Genomic DNA, 19,888 nt, shown 5'->3' with positions numbered 1-19,888 from the left:
CGCTCGCCGCGCGCCGCTGTCGCCGCCGCCGCTGAGGCCGGAGCAGCCGCCGAGGCCGCCGCCGCCCAGGCCCAGGCCGGAGCTGCCCGCCCGCCGCGCCCCGGCCCCGCGCCCGCCATGTCGGCCCAGGCTCAGATGCGGGCCCTGCTGGACCAGCTCATGGGCACGGCCCGGGACGGTGAGTAGGGGCGGGCGGGGCCTGCAGGAAACGCCGCGGCCTGGCGGCCGCCTCAGCCGCGCGGGGCCCGGCCCGGCCCGGCCCGGCCCGGCCGCCGCCTCCGCTCCGGACCTGCGGCGCGATCGGCCTCCGTCCGCGCCGGGGGACGCGGCGGGCCAGAGCCGGAGCCCCAGCCCGCCGCGGCCCGGCCCCGGCCCCGGCGCCGCCGAGCGGACGGTGCGGGGCGGCCGCCTGGGCGGGCAGGCGGAGCGGGCCCGGGCCTCGCCGCGCCTCGGGGCGGCCTAGCGAGCTCGGCGCAGGGAGCCCGGTAGGGGTAGGCCTGCCCGGCGGAGGAGCCCGTCTCGGCCCTGGCCTTAGAAAGCGCCCGGCGTGGCCCAGCCGCGGGAGGAGCCCGCCGCTCCGGGCCCCGGCTGCCGCAGAGAGGTTTTAGGGAAACCTCCGTGCCCAGGCCACGCCGTGCGTACAGAGGCATGTAGGTAGGTGTGCCTGCAGGAGCCGGCCGTTGTAGTTTGTTGTCCAAGAAAAGAAATGTGACAGCCTGTGCAAAATATGTTCCCGCTGCGGTTTGTACCTCTCTTCTGCGACTTGCTGAGTACTTAAATTCCCTTTGGCACGTTAGCAGGGCTGTTCAGGTCCTTTGCACTTTGTTTCGTAAGTGAATAAGTGCTTTTCTTTCTTTGTGTATTGAGTTGCTATTGAATTGCTTCCCATATTTTTATTTCATACAAACTGAACAATTGTGGCCCCTCTATTTTATTTATAAAGGTTCAGTGTATCTTTGCCTGCCTACATCAATCTGCAAGGGAGTTGCAGAAAAGCCTCATGTTCATCGAGCCGTGAGTCACAACCAATTTTTAAAGCTGTTATAACAAAAAAAAAAAAAAGTGTTTGCTTTTTTTTCACAAGTAACTTTAAAAGTGTAGCTTAGAAAGAAAAAAAAAATAAAAAAACCATTTTCAGTAGACACAACATTATTCCTGGATGCTTGCGAATCCTAAACTATATTCATACTTTAGTGTTACACATACCTGTGTCATATACACAGATGAGCTTTAAAATTGTCACATACCATTACCACTTTGCCTTTACTTTTATGTATCATTCCCCTGACTTCCTTACTGCAGGTGTGGGCAAGAAAACTTTTCCTTTAAAACTTTTCAACAGTGGGCATAAAATTCTGCAGCTGAGGTCTTGAAGAATGCAGATGGGTATAGTATATGTTGGAGCTCGCAGTGTGTATTGACTAACTTTGTTTCTTTTTTTATTTTTTATTTTTTTGCTTTTCTGATATTGTCTTGTTTAAGTGGCTCCTGAGTGTAAAATGTCTTCTGAGGGTGGGACATGGGTGGGAAGCACGCTTCATGTTCCAGGCCAAGACCTACAAGATTCGTCTTTGGACGGCCTTGGAAAGCACACTGCATATTTGGTTTTCAAACCAAGCGGACCGATGTCTTAATTATCAGATGAGCAAATAGCAATCGCCTATAAAAACTGTCCAGCACAGCCCTGTTTTGTGATTCATAGCCCTCTGATAGCGTGGGTTTCAGTACCTCCTGCCCCTTCCTCACAGTAAAAAAGGGGGGTGGGGGGTGGGGGAAAGAAAGAAAAGGTTTTGGCTGCGAGCCAGACTGTCTGTCTCCTTTTTTCTCTTCTGGCTGTGCTGTCTCTTTATATGGATGACAGGCCTTGGACGTTACTTGGCTCGCCAACACTGTGTTTAACATGGTGTACTGGATGAATAAATGCTAAAATAATGTTTGTTGCCAATTATAACTGTTCCAGAATATCCTGTTACCCTCTAAGCTTTTTTCGAGTAATTTTGGGGAGCAGGAACACCCAAGTATTTTAATCTGCATATTGAGGCGAAATGATCATACCGTCATCTTTGTTCTCTTATCAGTATTCTAATGTCTCCTTATTTAAAACCACAAATGAATTTCAGGAGATGAAACCAGACAAAGGGTGAAGTTTACAGACGATCGTGTTTGCAAGAGCCACCTTCTGGATTGCTGTCCGCATGATATCCTGGCTGGAACAGTAAGTATATCCTCTGTGATAAGGAATTCTGGTGAGGCAGACATTGGTACAGTTCTTCAGGGCTCATCTGTGCATCGTAGGTAACTCCTAGGAGAGGTCAGACTTGCTGTGCCCAAGGAGTGATCACAATTTTAATTTCAGCTTCTGTGACCTGTTTATGGAACCGCTGAAGTCAGGAGCGCTTAGGATTTGCTTGCAGTGGTTTTTCTCTCACAATCCTACATGAAGTTGCAAGATTATTTCTCTGTTATCTGTTTGAGATGGTTAGGGCCTGAAACTTGTCCTATGGAGGTTGCAAGATCGTAGCTAGCCTGCTGTCCTGGGCGCTCTAGTTCACTGTTGCATCTTCAGGTTAGCAAGTTTTTTCTTGCCAGCTGCAATAATCCTTAGAGCTTTTCAGTCTCCTCTCTCAACCCATGTGATATTCTCCTGATGGAACGGCAGCTTTTTCATCATTACTGGTTGGCGTGCTAATGGCAGGTTACAGCTCAGGCCGACTTTGTCTTTTAGAGGTGGTTAGTCTAAGCAGTGTCACTCTGCTTGACTGGTTTGAAACAGTTGAGTCGGCTCCTTCGCTGCCGCCCTCTGGGGACAGAGCTGGCCAATTTTCAAAGGTTTGGCTCACATGCTCTCTGGGAGCAAAAGGTGATGTGGGCTTTTAACAGTGAGATCTTGCAAAGTAAGTATTCAATTTAGGCACCCAGATGAAAGATGCGGTCCGACTTTCAAAAGAAAACAGTGCATGTCTTATGCAATTGTTGCTGTATTAGAGAATTGCAGGATGGAGATGAATATAGATGTTTGAAATCCATCTTTACCCTCATTGTTTGACACTATATACTGTGGCGATTCACATTGTCCATCCACTTAACCAGATTGTTTAAAGATAACTGTCGTTATTTATAGCCCTTCCTGCTGCTATTTCAAGAGCTGGGTTTGACACAGTGGGATACCAACAAAGCGGAGGGCTGGCACTCCTTCCTCTGTTTGTGTCGCTGCGATAGAAAGACTCCGTGGCAGCACTAGCATAAAGAGCTTTAGCAAAAGCTGCCTTGGCTTGAGCGCTTAAACTTTAGCTTCTCAATGGCTGCTATTGCAGAATAAGGTTGGAAGAGTTGAGTACCAATCTCTATATATCTCTGTATTTATTTTTTATTAATTTGAAGCTCTGATGTATTTTCCAGCAATCGCTCCATCAGCCTCCCTATCACCTCACTTCCGTTTCAGAATTGTAAAGCTGCTTAAATCACCTTCTGCCCACCTCTATCCTTTGTGCAGGTCACTATGCTTAGCGTATGTTTTTTGATATGAGATTCTACAACAGTTTTTTGTGGCACAAATGGTGTTTTGAAGATTCAGGCTGCCCTCTGCCTCTTCTGGCACATTTCCAGGAAGAAGGTAAATAGTGAGTTGAAGGGGTTGAATTAAGTGATGTGCATGGCTGTTGGAGCTAGTGCCCAAGCTCGGAGGAAGTCTAAGGTGTTCAGGTGCATTGTGAGTCTCCTGGGGCAGAGAAGCATGTTCAGAAATCTGTTTCTCTTGCTTCTGCTGTTACTTGTCTGTAGGGAGTCCGTCTCTTCCCTCTTGCTGTGGAATTTGTGCTCAGAAATCTCACACAGGAGCAGGAAGGAAGACTGCTTCTGTGAAGATGATCTTGTGGATCACTGAGATAGTCTTGTGGTGGCCTTTAACTGGCTGTGGAGCTCTCTACACTGCTGTCAGTGGGTTCTTGGGGGCAAGAAAAAGTATTGGTGCCACAGATCTGTGCTGAAAGAACATGTGATGTCTGGAACGGGAACAGCATCTCAGCTGTCAGCACTACCAGTGCAGAATGAAACTTAACTGGAACGTGCAGGCTTTCCTCGTGATCTCAGGTTCACTGACATTTTACAGTGCTCCATTAAGGAAGGAGCTTTGTGGGTGAATCAGCCTCAGCTGGATGGGGTAGCATCCATCTCTGGATGTGTATTATTGCAGAAATCAGGATGTTGGATCTTTTTGGAAATTTCCAACAGATGCTCCAAGCCTTCTGGTGCTGGTTATGTTGCATACTCCCCCCGAAGGCACTGTTGTTGCTGCATCCTTCATGCGTGCAGATATTCCTTAGTGGGAGGCTGATTGGAGACAAGCAGGAAGCTGGATCCTTTGGGTCGCTGTGCTCAGTGAAATGTGATGGAGTCCCATTCACTGACCTTCAGGTGCAGGGTAAGAGAAGGAGTCCAGACTGTAAGTAAAGCACTGGAATACTCTGAGCTGCAGAAGGCATGCTGATGTTTGCTTTGTTTAGGTGCACCAATGTTCCTGGTCATAAGAGCCTTTGGCCCCAGAAACTTGTCTAAACTTGTCACTAAATAAGCTACAATGGTTCTCTTTTTGGTCTCCCTGGGAAAGGAGGAAAATTCCAGGAGAACACAAGTTAGTTTAGTATGCCCATGTGCTGTTATCAGGGGACTTGTCGTCTAGATTGTTAGTGGCCTGCACCAAGTCAGCTCTGCAGCTAATGGTAAGCATACTTCTGTCAGTGGAAGTACTGCAGCACATTCAGAGATGGCATCGGCTGGTAATCCTCCTGAATTTTAGCACCACTAATACGTTGAAAGATGAGGCTGAAAGCTGCCCAGGTAGAGCATAGCTTGGAAATTACATTCGGGGAATTTGTGTCCCCCACTGGGAGTTATGAGTGAGCTGAAATCTGTAGTTTGCAGAACTGTTTTGTGGGGGTCTCTGCTTTCCTTTTTTACTTGGGTGAAACTCTGTAGCTCTGATTACTATTAAAGAGCCTTCCTCATGGAAATAGACTTTCTGGTGAGTTAGTAGTTTAGTGGAGATCATAGGAGATACCTCAAAATGTGGATTGCTCAGCAAATGTGAGCAGGACTAATTAGCAGTGGCATCTAAATGTATTAAATATTTGTGTGTGTTGGGGGGGGGGTGTTAAATCTTTACTCAGGCTCTGCTGGTTACCTGTCTCAAATACCTGTATTATAAACCAGCCATGAGCGTTGACTGGAGGAAGTCACGATCACTGCTGTAAAGAGTGAGTATTTGATGACAGGCCTCCCTGAGATAAGAGGATTCTTTGAGACAGAAGGGCTAGTGGTCTTACCTCAAGTGAGCAATACCTGTGAAAATCTCCTTGCACCTAGATCATCTCGAAGGACATGGAGGAAGGCTTGAGGTTTGTATGCTGGTGAGACCTGAATGTTCTCCTCCAGAGGAAGAGGTTGAGGGATTCATTGCCTTTTAACAAACAGGGAGAGGAATATGGAGCGCACTGTTGGCTCTTCTGAAGTTGTGGGTTGGAGCCCCTTCTCGGAATTGAAACTAGTGGCTCAGCTTGCAAGAAGAGTTCAGATAAGAATACTTATGATTTGTGACAATCGCATCTAATATTGCTATTTTCTCCCTATATTGGAAAGGGATCTCAGTAGAATAGCCATAAGAATAAAAGATTTAAGTTGCATCATGGAAAGTTCTTTTTGTGGTAAAATAACAGTAGCTTGCTAGCATTCTTTGAAGAGGCTTGCCCGAAGATGAACATGATCAAGCTTTGAAAGTACCAAACACTTTTTTTTGTAGGCATTAAATTTCTACCATTAGAGAGCTCAGTAGGACTGTTCCTGGATACAGTGTCTGTTTCTGTAGCCTGCTGCCTGAGGCCTCCTGTTTCTGGTAAACCTGAGCAAAATGAGGAAGGCTAAATAGTGGCAAGTCATCCGGAATTGTTTTCTTTGTTTAAAAAAGAAGCGCTAATAACACAAGTAGCTGCTGAAACCCAGAGCATTACCTGGTGGAGCTTGCTTTAGTTGCTTCATTCTAAACACGTCCATTGGTGCTGTCTGAGCGCATTGCTTCACATAGGTGTCCCTGGCACCCCCAGCTCTAGTTTGTGATGTTCTGCAGGGATTCTGTGTTGATACTGATTTAGATGTATTTAGCTTTTTCTGCAGTTCAGTGAGTTGACACCTATTGTGCTGGGTTCAGGTTTGGGATCCTTGGGACTGGTGGTGACTGGGAGAGAAGAGGGTGGCTGGTGATGACCTGTACCATGCCATTCATACTGTGCCTCACATTTAGACCTTTTATTATTGTCTTTCAAAATGTCATATTCTTTTTCTATTTTAAGAATAAGAGAAATGTTCTCTGTTACATATTGATAATGTCAAAATGCAGTTTCTATGTTTTGAGAGCATAATTAACTTTGGTTCATGTGGCTGTTAACTAGTAGGTTGGGGAAAAATAACAAATTTAAATAGCATCAACTGCAATGGGAGTGAAGGGCAGCATGCCAGTCAGAGCTTTCTGGGAAGGGAGATGGTCTCAAGAAGTCTCTCACTAGATGGGCTTATGCATAGGAATTAGCTTTGCTGGGCAGGTTTTAAAATTCCAGGCAGCAGCTGAATGTGGGAAGGGGCTAGCTGTAGAATTATGAATCTGTTGTTCCTGAGTGTGGGTTTGTGCTTTTCTACCGGCCATCGCCCTTACTCCCTTAAGTCCACTTGTTCTTGATAGGAAACATTCTGTCTGTGTTCTATGATTTGGTATCTTTCAGTATGTTACTAGGGCTTGTCCTGACACAGATGTACTTTTTCCAGATGAGGTTTAAACAGGGTACAAAGCTGTATAAAAGGAGGCATTTGGAGTTAGTGCCCATTGAAGGAGTTGCTGCTGCAGCGTGCCGCGCCTTCCCAGCTCCCAGCAATTTCTAAGGCTGTGCTGTGACCTAGAGGATGAGTAGGGCTGGACTTCATGCATTTGGGGTGTTTTAATGTTGTTCCAGGAACACCTAAAAGAGGGGTTCTAGCAAGCATGTTCTGGCTAGTTCTGTTACTGACAGGTTAAGAGGAAGCTCTTCTTCCTAAAGAAGCTGCGTTTTGATACGATACAGTTGGCAAGAGTTAAGTATCTGCTGCTTGCTTCCATAATGGAGGGTTCTTACATTGATTTTCTTTTTTCTTTTCAACAGCGAATGGACCTGGGAGAATGTACAAAGATCCATGACTTGGCACTGCGAGCAGATTATGAGATTGCAAGTAAAGAGAGAGATCTGTTTTTTGAGCTGGATGTGAGTACAAAGTTACTTTTGTGGAAACTGCCTCATGAAGTTATTTGGCTGAACAGCAGAACTCAGTGGGCATTTCAGCTAGCCATGTTATTTGATGTGTTATCCAACAAGAATGTGCAGCCCCTTCCCCTTCCTGAATGCCAGCTTGATTGCTGACTTGAAATTGTAGAACTAATTACGGCCCTTGCAACCCCATTAGCCCACCTAGCTGCGAGGCTCCTCTGACATTCCTTACATCCCACGCCTGCTGCTCTGTACCAGGTCATTGTAACCTGGTGGCCTGTCCCAGAAGGAAATTTGACATTAAAAGCTCTGTGGGTTCACTTTTGCCAGATTTAGCTTTCTATAATAGAACAAATCAAGTGGAAGAACAACTCTGTCTTCCCTTTTCATGTTATTCCAGTGCTTTTGCCTTTGCACCTGTTGCTCATGCGTTGAAAGTTCCAGTGCAAAGCAGTCTTCGTGTGAGCATCCTGTTTGTGTCCAAGTAAAGGGACTGTGTCAGGTTCCAGACGGATGACAGCCTTAAGGGCAGGGATCAAATTTTACTTATTCTGCAAAGTGTCATGTATTTTTTTTTCTTAAGGCATCTGTTCTTGTGGTTGATTGTGCATTATACAGGGATTGTACCAGCCAGCTGTTGGCTGTCAAACCTAGATCTGGCATGGCGAGTACCTTTATTCACAATTCTTTGTCTGAACATGCAGGCAATGGATCACCTGGAATCCTTCATCGCAGAGTGTGATAGGAGAACAGAGCTGGCCAAGAAACGCCTGGCTGAGACACAGGAAGAGATCAGTGCCGAAGTGTCTGCAAAGGTATTGTCCTCTCATTAAACATTTGTTCTGCAAGTCTGTGTGAGACCACTGATGCTGTGTTGTCTCTGACACCATTAATTAAAGGCTTTGTGGATTCCAGCCATCCTCCTCAAATGCTGCTCTGGCCGTTCTTGTGACAAATTTACTGGTTCAGAGGGCCATAGTAGCGTAAAACATGAACTCTAAAATAGGTTGCTTTTAGCATGGCAATAAAGCATACTGGTTTCCCACCACACTATTCAGTGTTAATGTAATAGCTTAGAATAGTATATGCATCCCATGATTGTTGTCTTTTCACTTAGTAAATGCTCATGGAGTTTCCTTTTGGGGAACTTGCTTCATGGGAACAATACAAAGCATTTCTGAAGCTGGTTTTGTGGACTCTATCCTGTCCTGCAAGCCAGAAATGTGCCACTGTTTGCGGCAGAACTGATGATGTCCTCTCCATGTCCAGTTTCTCTCTTTGCTATGTGTCTGTGACTGCATTGCCTGTACTTGGCCCACAAATCCCTTTTTATTGGGACTCCTTTGACTTTCGGAGATTTATGGTCCTCTTCCAACAACTGCTTTTTTTAAACGATATTTTTTAGAGGAAAAGGAAAAGTCATCCTGCAAGCTTTAGCAAGTATTTTTGTCTTATTAAAAACACGCTATTCTCTTTAGGCAGAGAAAGTACATGAGCTGAATGAAGACATTGGAAAACTCCTAGCTAAAGCTGAACAGCTGGGAGCTGAAGGAAATGTTGATGAGTCTCAAAAGATCCTGATGGAAGTGGAGAAGGTCCGAGCAAAAAAGAAAGAGGCGGAGGTATGGCATTGGTTCTCCTATGAATTGTAATAGCGGACTGGGCTAGGCTGAGTACATGACAAACAGCTGGGTGGTTCCTACCTCTTTTCCAATGTTGCCAGCACCTCCTTTTTCAGTTTCAGCCATGTGCCAGCAAGCAGTTGGCAGTGTACTGTGGTAGATGAAGAAAAGCTTTTTAGAAACTTTTATCTAGTGAAGAGAGCTGACTGGGGTGGGAAAGGATTTGTCCTCCGAAATATTTGGTCACTAGTCACTGCAGGGATAGGCTGTCAGGTTAGCTGTGCTTGCAAAGCGTTTTGTATGGCACCTCCTTTATATTGAGGGTGTTTTTTTGATTCTTGAAAGTGGCAGTGCAGTTCTTTGCAGGGATTTCCCTGGAGGCTTGTGACTATGCAAGGGTTTCCTGACATTTGCATGGTTTTTTGCCTCCCTTTAGGAAGAATACCGAAATTCAATGCCTGCATCCAGTTTCCAGCAGCAGAAGCTCCGTGTGTGTGAAGTCTGTTCAGCATATCTGGGTCTCCATGACAACGACCGCCGTCTTGCTGACCACTTTGGAGGCAAATTACACTTGGGTTTCATTCAGATTCGTGAGAAACTGGATCAGCTGAGGGTAATCCTCCCTGTTTTAAACCTTCTCCTTTTAGTTTTGAAGACATTCAACACTTCCATTAAATGAATACAGAATTCTTTGCAGAGTGCTTGTAAAAGGCCAGAAATTTCTGATTGCAGAATCCCTGAAACTTCCGGTGGAGGTTTGCGTGTAGCCTCATCTTGGGTTCTGTTCTGTAATTTCTGGGTAACTAAATATGTACCCTCAGAATGAGTCAAACCGGATCACTGCTGTCATGTATTCCTTAGAACATTGGTATAGATGCCTGTATTTTTCTCATTAATCTGGCTGAAATTTGTCACTCTGGGTTTTTTGACTTTGAGAATTCTTAACGAAATGCTTGAACTGAAGTTTCACATAGTGCTGTCAGTGAAAAAGGTCTTCAGTAGCTGAAGTGATTAGAAGTTTTCTGAAATGGTTTGTACTGGAGTTACGGTACTGGCCTTGCTTGCAAACAGAGACCTCTAGCCTGCTCGAGTAAGAGTTGTGATTCCTGTGCTCTATTCATTAGGCAGTATATTGAGGTCAGTGCCTCGATTTGATCATTAGCGCAAGGCCAGAGCACTGTTTCATTGTGTGTTGTGTACACTCATGGTGAGACAGTCCTTGCCTCAAAGCTTATGGGCTTGTCTCTTAGAGCACAAGCACTCAAAGCAGAGTAGGGAGTGGCATTTCTTGCACTGATGTATGTTAGTGAAGCTGTGAGGAAAATGGGAACCTTGGTAGAGATCTTGACTAGCACATAAAAATGCAGTGAAATGGTTCTTTGTCTTACTACCTTTGTCTTGCTGTCAGAATAGTCTCCCTGCAGATCTCTCTGACCTGTTACTGTATGGCTGAAATGTGGACTTTTTTTCCAGAAAACAGTGGCAGAAAAGCAAGAGAAGAGAAACCAGGATCGTTTGAGACGGAGAGAGGAGAGGGAACGAGAGGAGAGAATGGGCAGACGGTAAGTGGAAGCTGATAACTGGCTCGTGAAGTTGGTTTTGAAATAGTCTGATTTCTTGTATCTGAGCATTGCAGGAAAGCAGCATCTGCTGCTGGAGTAGCTGTTGGACATGCTCCGGATGCTGTGTGAGCACCTTGGCATTCAGTTAAATAGGAAAACAAATGCACAAAACCCCCACCTTAGAGCGATATTATGTGTCTTGTTTTAACCTCCATTGTGTATCTGAAACACGTGAGTCCCTATATTTGGGCATCTGAATAAAATGCCCTCATCCAATGCATCTGAGTGGGAAAGTTTAAGATGAGTGAGGGCTAGGTCTGATCAAAAGGCACTAGTCATGCAAAAATTCCCTGGTCAGCCTTCCTCACTTCTAGGCTAGGAGATGACAACAGAATGGAGCTGGTATCTGTGAGGCAGACGGTGGGCTGCCTGTCTTGCTCCAAAACTTTTCTGCAGTAACACTGCGGTGCTTTTGGCACAGCTTTGGAAAACACTTCCTAGGGATCTGAGGGATCCCAAGGAGTGGCTGCTTTTGGTGGTTGTGTCTGGTGGAAGGCCATATGTGTCACCTTCTGCTCATATATGTATAATCCTTGAGCAGCAGGAGTGGCTGCAACGTTGGTATTCTGAGGACAAGCTCTTCTGCATCTTGCCAGCTGAACTGGAAAAACTATTTCTTCTGTACTTGAACCGAAGAGGCGTCTTGTGTGCAAACAGCTCAGTTAAACAGCCTGGTGTGGAGAGGGTAGTTATTTGCAGTGGTCAGGCAGAGGAAGTGGCTGAGTAGGAATGCTGTTCTCATTGTCACAGCATCTCCCCAGTTAACCTCATGTGTTTCTCATACTTCTTGTGTCAAAAAAACCAACCTTGCTGGCTGTGCTCTTCTTGACCCTCAGTGTTAACTGAAGAGTGTGTTTCGGCCATCCATGTTTGAGGCATAGGAGACATGTAACTGCAGTATGCTCTAAGATGGTGCTGGCTTCTGGGTGTACATTGCTGGAAATGCTAGCAAATAAATACCAGAATCAAAGCAGCTTTGTTTTCTGTGGTCTGCAGCTTGGTGATTTTGGTGTATTGTGAAGATGTAAGCCCCAAATTGTTACACATTCTCCAGTTAGGGTGTTTTATGTGGGTTTTCTCTGTGGATTGCCTGGTGTCATATGAAGTGCCAGTTTGTGCTGCAGCTTTCTCCTGAACAGCAGCACTTTATGTAGAGCCTCACAACTTTCTGGCATCCATGCAAGACTGTCAGTAATGCAGTTGTATTTGGGAGCTGGAGAATCTGGAACTGGCAGATGAGCACAAGAGTTAATCAAAAGGGACTGCTGTTGCAGTTATGATGTAGCATGCTGTTGCTATCATCAGAAAGATGGAAATGAAACAAGAAGTGTCTTCACATGCAGCTGCTTCATGGCAGGCTCTTTCAGACCCACAATAGGACCATATCTAACCTGGACTCAGTGTGTCTGTCTCCATGGTGCCTCTTCTTCCTGGAGATCCTTTCTGCATGAAAATTGCTCAAGAGAGTTGCCTTCAGGAAGAGTCCTCTGGATCTCTTAGTTGGTCTGCATCTCCCCAAATGCTGATTTTCTTCCTCCTGTGGTTTTGTTTTTGTGGGTTGTTAAAAAAAAAAAACCACCCCAAACCCTCAGTTGTTGAGAGCTAAGGAACCTCTTGTGTTCAGAGGTGATCCATATATGGATGCATCTGATGAGGGGGTTTGAAGATGGCTTTTGAATGTTTTATTTAATGCTTTAAATGTGAAGAGTTTAAGAACTGCATTGAGTTGGCCTGAAGTCTGAGTTCTTGCTGGTTCCCTATGTGGCACTACTTAGAGACTGTGGCCAGACTTTGCTCTCTCTCTGTATGGAGGCATCTGTATGCTCCTCTGTTCAGATACCGAAGAAAAACTTGTTATGAAGGAGCCAAGAGTGTCATACAGAGGAGGTCAAATTATTTGCCTCTCCAAAATGAGAACTTAACCCAAAAAAGGAAAGTAGTTTTCCCAGTGGACACTCAGTGTCAGAACTGAGATTAGAGCCCGGATTTCTTGATTTCTCAGCACCTTACCTGCTGGAGCTGTGCAACACCATGCTTACAGGAGCATTTTTTCATCAAAAACTAATTGGTGACTTCTGCCTTTCAGTCTGCCTCTCTTAACTAGAGCTTGATACTTTAAGGAACCATAGAAAACATGTTTCCTTCCCAAGTCTTCTTGTCATATCTTCATATGCGACATCTTCATGGTGTTATTCAGGAAGAGAAGGAGTACTGCTTTACTGAGAAGTCTTGGTGACTTACAGGCACTGTGACATACTATGGAAACCTGTAGATTCACTTGTGAAACTCTGCCTCTCACAGGCTTTATTAGTTTGTCAATTAAACTGTGATTTCCACATAGGAATGAGTGAGCTGGGTTGTCACCTCTAGTGGTAAATAAACACAAGACCTTTGTTTGGTATTGCTGGTGACTGCGGGCTACCCAGTCATCTCTTAAGACTGAAATTCTGTGGAGAGGTGGCATGCTTGGAAGTGCAGACCTCGGTATTTGCGTCGAGAGTACACCAGCAAACAAGTTTAGGTGGAGTTGCCAAATGGATTTCCTTTGTATTAAGTTGGATAAAACACAGGTTATGAAACTCAGCATATAGCCTCTGTGATGCAGGGACAAAAAAGAGGAAGAAAATAAACATGCTCAGCCTCTTGCTTCTCTGGACAGCAGTATTCTACTGTCTCCTGCTGTATACTGATTCAGGCTAGTAAGGAAAGTGCTGTTTTGTTGGATGCTTCCTGAATTCTGAAGTCTAGCACTAGGGAGTGATTATCAGGAGTTTATTATGCATACTCCTGCTCAGATCATAGGCATGGAAGGGCAGCCAGGCTTCTCAGGGGATGTAGAAGGGCTTTGTGTGGATGTGTGCACCGGTGATCCAGAATAAAGTTATCAGGAGGAAAAGAACATTAAGAACTTGGAGTAATTACAACAATCAAAAAAATTCAGCTGCCTGCCAGGCATCTACAGGAGGTTCTCCTGCTCTTTCAGGTTCTGTTACATGAAAAAGGAGGTGTGTATTGCCTTGCTCTCCTGGTTTATCAGCTTTTCGTTCATCAGGTTGTCTAGCGTATTGCCTCAGAGCATGTTGCATTTGCCTGACTCCAAGTTCAGCTCCACCTTGTTTACGGTCCTTCTACCTGAATTCCTTTCTAAATTTTGGGATTTTTTTTTCTTTCTACTGTCATTGAACAATCCCATTTCATTGTGAAGGAATATCAGTGCACATTGATTCTCTTAATCTTGTCTTATCCAGGTATGGTTTTAAATGATATTATTAAAATAGATGCTTCTCCATTGCTTTTTAAAATTCTGTCTGTGCGTAGCTTTCAGCCGCATCTCCTGTTACAGTGCCAGAATAGGTCTGTGGCTGTGTGACTGGAACACCCCCTGTGAGTTGTATGCAGTGGGGAGACGGGAGCAGTTACGAGAGTGAGTCTCTTAAGTCACTAAACAGGGAGACTGGCCACTTCTCAATTAAAGCAAAAAGAGACTGTTCAGACAACATGTGACATTTTGGTGTAAGTTGGTTCTGAAATGTGGCCATAGAGAAAGAGGGAGAGCGTATCTTCCACATGGAGTGGTATTTTAACTGATGCTGAGTAATGGTGCTTCAGAAGTTGAAGGAATTGTGACATTGTTATTTACAGGCTGTCAAAAGCTTAATGCTTACAGTGTTAAGCTGAGAGAGCCGCACATGAGCTCTGAAGCCATGGAAATGTGAGAAAGAATAGTGAGGCTTGGATGATTCTTCTCAAGTGGCTTTAAGTCCGAGATGAAGGATTTTCAGCATATCAGTTACTTTTCAGTAGTAGTTCTTCCCTCGTGTCTGTTTCCCCTTTTTTTTCTAGCTCATCTTTCCCAAACAGGGGAAAAAAAGTCATTGATGCAAATTTCCTTCTAATGTTTGTTAAATACGAGTGAGAAAATGTTGTTTTCTCTTTATTAAAACCCTTTTAATGTGCAACTAACTCAAAGGAACGAAAATCAGAAAACTGTCAACTTCCTCTTGAAAATGTTAGAGTTGATCTAGTTGAAGTTAGACTGCCAGAGGGTAAAGAGTATACAACAAATATGCACAGCAAACTTAGTCAGAAAGGTTCTTTGTGGGGCTTTATTAACAGAGACTGAATTGGTTTGTAGACCTTTTCTGTTCTGATGGGAAGCTCTGCATGTAGAAACTAGTGTTTCTATGGAGTTCTTCAGTTTTTGACAAATTCTCCCTGCCCCCCAAATTGAGTCTAATTAAATGTTTTAATGGCAAGCTTTTTTTTTAACTGACATATTACTTGGGGTATTGTTGTGTTCTGGTGAAGACCTGCCAGGTTGGATGGGTGGTTCTGTTGAAAACCCACTGGCTATATCATACTTTCTTTTGCTTAACTCTCCTCTTCTTTCTAGGTCTGGATCAAGAAATAGAGATCGTCGAAGGTGAGTGCACAGTTCTATAGTTCTCCCAAATATATATTTGTGTTTCTATCTAGCTCCTGAGGCTTTTCCTGGATCTCACAAATGGAGTTCACTCAGTGCCCCAGTCTCTTTGTTTTGCTCTCTGAAAGAAATGGGAACTACTGCTTGGGCACCTCAGTGGTGCTGTGCAACTTAATGTCACTCGTTGGGCTAGAAAGCAGATGCTGGCTAGCCTGGTCAGGACGGAGGGTGCCGTGTGCTGCAGAGTATGAGTCTGAGAATGTACTTGATGCCTCTTTCAATAAATGTGTAATATACTTTCATAGTTTTAATGTCTGAAATATATCTGTTGCATATATAATACCTCAGATGTAAAAATCCAGAGATTCAAGATAAAAGCCCCCCACATCTCTGTGAAAAGCTTGCCTTAACGGTATGACAGCATTCTCTGTGATCATGTACCTGGAGATCTTCCTGTCTACTGCTTCCCGTATACATTGGCATCCTTTGTTTTGCTTTTAGAGCAGATTGAAACAAATCGGCTTCTAAAGTGCAGTACTTTCACAAGGGAGACTCTCTTTTGGCAGACTGTCATATAGGTTATGGTAATTTCACATGCCACTTACTTTGGCCTCTCTTCTACTTATACAGGTCTCACCTTGAGTGAGGCATGGTTGATAAGCTCTGCTCTAGGCATCGGCACATGCTTACATTAACGGTGGGAGCTTTATATAAAAGCTTCCAAGCAAATTGAATTTCCCCATTGGCATTTTGTTGATAGCATGAGGCCCAGGAGGGAGATGCCCACCCTGTGGATGATCTGCCTTCTGTGTTGGCATGGGTGTGGCTGGCGGGGGTGGGTGCTGATGCTCTGGATATTTGTTACTCAGGAATGTTTGAGATGGGCTCAGGTACGCAGATCCGATGTACTGGCCCTTCTCCTGAGCCTGATGCAATCTGTGTCCTCTTCAGATCACGGTCTCGGGATAGGAGGCGAAGACGCTCGAGATCAGCTTCCCGTGAACGGCGGAAGTCTCGCTCCCGGTCCCGAGACCGACACAGACGCCACCGGAGCCGTTCCCGCAGCCATAGCAGAGGTCACCGACGGGGGTCCAGAGACAGGAGTTCAAAACACAAGTATGTATTCCTGACACGAGTGCTTCTGGAAAGGGGAGTCCTTGGCATCACAGTGAGCCTCCCCAGTCCCTTAGAGCAAGCAGGAGTATGAACGGTTTCTCAAGTTAGCAGCTGCAGTGTCCCGTACCAGCTCCTGGGCCAAAGCAGGATTTCCCGGTGGCCATTTGTAGATGGCCTCACATGCGAGCAGTAGGGTAGTAACTGTACAGCGAGATCCCAGCTTGAGAGGAGAGTCTAGGAGATAGAACTGGTTCCTTGATTTGCACTGCTGAGCCTTGAGAAATTGCTGGTTTTCTTGTACAAGAAACAGCACAAAGGCCTGCTTAAGCTAACTGAACCCCCCCGGCCTGTAAAAGCCCAAGTAACTGAGAGGCAGTTTTGATGTTACATTTCTATGGTTACCTTCTGCTTCCCAGGTTCTTTCTCTCAGTGCTGGCATGGGGAAGGAAGTGTATGATTTGGGATCTGGGGGAAGTCTTCTGTTAGAAGGCTGCTCAAGAGAGAGAGAATTGCTTAGGAATCTGCAGTGGAGGGAGGGAAAAAGGCAGCCAAGAGGAGGAGTATACCATTCTCCTGTCACGGAGGAGAAGTTCTGTAGTCTGAAGAAAGGCTTTAAGTCTCTTCTGAAACTCAGCAAAAGACCGTGTTGGAGGAAGGATGAGGCAAGCATATGTAGAAGTATTAGAAAAATTGAAAGGAATCATTGTGTTTCCTTACAGCACTTCTAAGCCCAGGAGCAAGTCTATCGCCAGGTGCTTGCTGAAGTTAGATCTGGCTTTTTTTAAATGCTCCTAATTAATAGGGGATTGCTTTAGCACTGTCTTACCCAATTAGGCACCACCACTTGAGTACAATTCTAGAAACAAATCTACTGTTGTGTGTCTTGTGTCACTTTAGCTAAGGGGTAAGAGCAGGTTTTAAAGATTCCTGATGAAGGGGAGGGAAATAATGGTCTGAAAAAATAAGTCTGTTAATAATTGAGGGGGGTGTGTAAATACTGTTGATTCTCCAATGGCTGAGATACTAAAGTCCTTTTTTAAATCTGTCTTGAACATGAAAAATAAAGAAAAGAAGTTTGGACAATTAGGAAGTGAGGAAGACCCTGTAATAACTATTACTAAAGAGCAGGTAAGGGATTACTTCGAAAACCTTGAACACATTCAAATTAGCCAATTGAGATTGTAGGGGGATTGGCTAGCTGACATACATCTACAAAATTACTGAGAACTGGGGAGAAACCAGGATCAGTTTAAGAAAATAAAACCAAGAGAACAAACAGAAAAACCCTGTTCCCTGAAAGAGTGTAGCTTCTGTTTTCACCTTGAGAATTAATGAAACCTGCATTCAGGTTCTGCTGGTCTGAGCTGTCACTTGTATAAAGAAATGGAGAGCCTGCCACAGGATCTGGAGGTCTTGGGGTAGGAGGACTACGGGCAGGAAGCATTGTTGTGGGAACAGGGAAAGGGTTAATCTAATCAGACAGACTCTTGTTGTCTTCTGGTTAAATGACACAGTTTAATGAAAATGAAATGGCTCATGATACAGAGGCTGTAAGGTTTTAATGCATCAATTGTGCAGTATTTCCAAAGCTTACAATTGACACAAATGAAAGCTGGAACCTCTAAGGTACCTGCCAGGTCCTTTCCTTGTGACTGTAAAGACAAACCTGCGTACCAAGTCCTAGAGTAAAATGTGCTGGCTCTGCAGGGTCTGTGAAAGCCTCTGCCTAGTTCTGAAGGGGTGCGGGCTGCTAGAGCTCATTCAGGATCAGCACCTTTTGAAGGCTGCCAGTCGATAAGCTGGCATGAATCATACAGGAAAACAGCCTTTTCAGATTGGACCTAACATGAAGCCTTTTGCTTAATTCTGTGTGGGCTGATAGAGTGAAGCACTGCTGAAAATCTGTAGCTGTCATTTGGGCAGGCTGTGAAAAGATTTGCCTGTGTTGTGGGCTGAGAATATAAATCTGTATCATCCTGACTTTGAACCCAGGATGCTGCCAAGGACAGCGCTTGTCAGGATGCAAAGGAAAAAGCCCAGGGCTGAGCGAGCATTTGAGTCCAAAGAATACAGTTGGTATTTAAAGCAGTTGAGCAGAAAGTCACTAACTTAGAGCATAATGAAAAATTACTCTAGAAGACACAAACAGAGCTGAGCGATAGATGAGGAAGAAATTGCAGGCACTTTAGTATGGCCCGGTAAACTAATAAGGGGCCCAGGGAAGACCTCAGAGAGCCTCTGTGGTAACAGCTTGAAAGGATCACTCCAAGGAGAGAGTAACAAAGGCTGCGCTGTGCACTTGGTGCTGCAAAACTGGCGTTCTCATACATAAAGCTCGGAAAGGGGCCAGAGTTGCTGTCTTGGGGACGCCACTCCCAACGTCGCAGTACCTAGGCACATTTCTGTAAGAAACTTGTGTTATGCCACAGCCCTGTTAGGGAAGGATGTTGTCATTTTGTGCATATTTGAAAATTCTTTTAGTTGTGAAGCTTATAGCGATGGTTTACTTTGTACTTCAGATCTTCTAGAGATCGATCTTCAAGAGAAAAGTCACGAGACAGAGAGAGAAAAGAGAAGAGCTCTTCTGAGAGACGGCACGAGAGCACAAATGGCAAATCTCGTTCCAAGAGATCAGAAGAGAGAGAAGCTGGCGAGATCTGAACTCAAACGATCTGTGTTGCACTGTAAATAGTCTGATAAACATTCTACACAAAGCCTAAATTTCCCATTTATATTTACTGAATACAACTCATCTTTTGTAGTTTGGAATTTTTATTGTTTGGCAGATAGCTGTGAGTTTGTAGAGACACAGAGTTACGTACTGTTTAACAGGATTTTGTTTTAGTAGGAATAAATAAATCTGGACAGATCGTTTTCAATTCAGGCCAGTGGCTGACACACTGTGTTTGTCCTGACCCAGCGAACGCGGCAGTCAGGGGCAGCGCTGTGGTCGGAGACCTGAGCTGCTGTGATGTTTGTAATGCTTCAGCCCTTTCCAAAAGATCTACCTGACCCTTTGTGAGCACACCAGTAGCGCTGGTTCTCACTTAATTTTCCTTCTGTTTATATCTGTTAAAAGAAATTCAGAAGTGTGGGTTTTTTTCCTTTTAGCGCTTAGCCACCTCATTTTTATGTCTCCAGCATTTGAGAGTTGCCTCATGATTCCAGCTGAGTCAAGACAGACAAAATTTGGCCCCGATCTGCTTATTTCGAAAGCTGTTCATCTTTGTGAGGATGATCAAATTGGCTGGAGCACATTTCTAAGATGGGCTCAAGTCTGGTTTTAGTACCTTAGCAGATCAGATACCGGGTGTAAACACGAACAGTGGAAAATCTGGACTGATTTCTTCTGTAGAGGAGTACAGCCACAGCTAGCCTGCCTCTTTACTGTGCACTCTGGAGTCAGAGCTTCCTCTGTGGAGTTTTCTGACTTGAAAAAAAAAAAAAAAAAGCGTTGGTGTATGTTTTTTAAAAGGCCAGTCAGGCAGAAGGTGGCCGAGTGGCAGAGGTGACTCGGGATGGAGCGAAATCCAGGGGCAAGGCAAGGAAAGGAGTCGCCCGTGGCGGTGCACACCGCTTCTCCTGGGACTGAGACACCAGCCATGTGCTAACACGTGTGGGAGGAATTTGCATATTGTAACTAGCTTATTTGTAACTAGGTTTATTTTACACTAGGGGAGGAAGGCCGCCTTGCTGTGCCAGCCACAGTCGAGACCCCGAGGATCAGTATTTTGTGAGAATTGTGTGAGTAAAGCCCTCACCGCCCACCGAGCTGGACGAGAGCCTGGCCGCTGCTCGTTAGCTCGGCGAGGCGGGTATGTT

General features: G+C 45.0%; 1 protein-coding gene across 5 annotated transcripts; it reads left to right on the top strand.

Moving 5' to 3' along the window:
• The first annotated feature begins 54 nt into the window (after positions 1–54).
• On the top strand, positions 55–18,952 carry LUC7L (LUC7 like). Of its 5 annotated transcripts, none has more exons than XM_052773248.1 (11): positions 55–178; positions 2,121–2,215; positions 7,182–7,280; positions 7,988–8,098; positions 8,762–8,905; positions 9,342–9,518; positions 10,379–10,467; positions 14,921–14,950; positions 15,902–16,066; positions 17,133–17,194; positions 18,586–18,952. In XM_052773248.1, the coding sequence occupies exons 1-10, from the start codon at positions 118–120 to the stop codon at positions 17,158–17,160; spliced, it is 999 nt and encodes a 332-aa protein (XP_052629208.1). In that variant the 5' UTR covers positions 55–117; the 3' UTR covers positions 17,161–17,194; positions 18,586–18,952. The 5 variants fall into 5 exon arrangements, with proteins under 5 accessions (XP_052629208.1, XP_052629205.1, XP_052629210.1 ...); XM_052773250.1 differs by lacking the exon at positions 17,133–17,194 and adding an exon at positions 944–1,014 and having other exon boundaries at positions 64–178; XM_052773245.1 differs by lacking the exon at positions 17,133–17,194.
• The last annotated feature ends 936 nt before the right edge of the window (positions 18,953–19,888 follow it).

Source organism: Harpia harpyja, chromosome 21, assembly GCF_026419915.1.
Source record: "Harpia harpyja isolate bHarHar1 chromosome 21, bHarHar1 primary haplotype, whole genome shotgun sequence".
In the NCBI taxonomy this organism is placed as follows: Eukaryota; Metazoa; Chordata; class Aves; order Accipitriformes; family Accipitridae; genus Harpia; species Harpia harpyja.
This window is presented reverse-complemented; position numbering and strand designations above follow the sequence as displayed.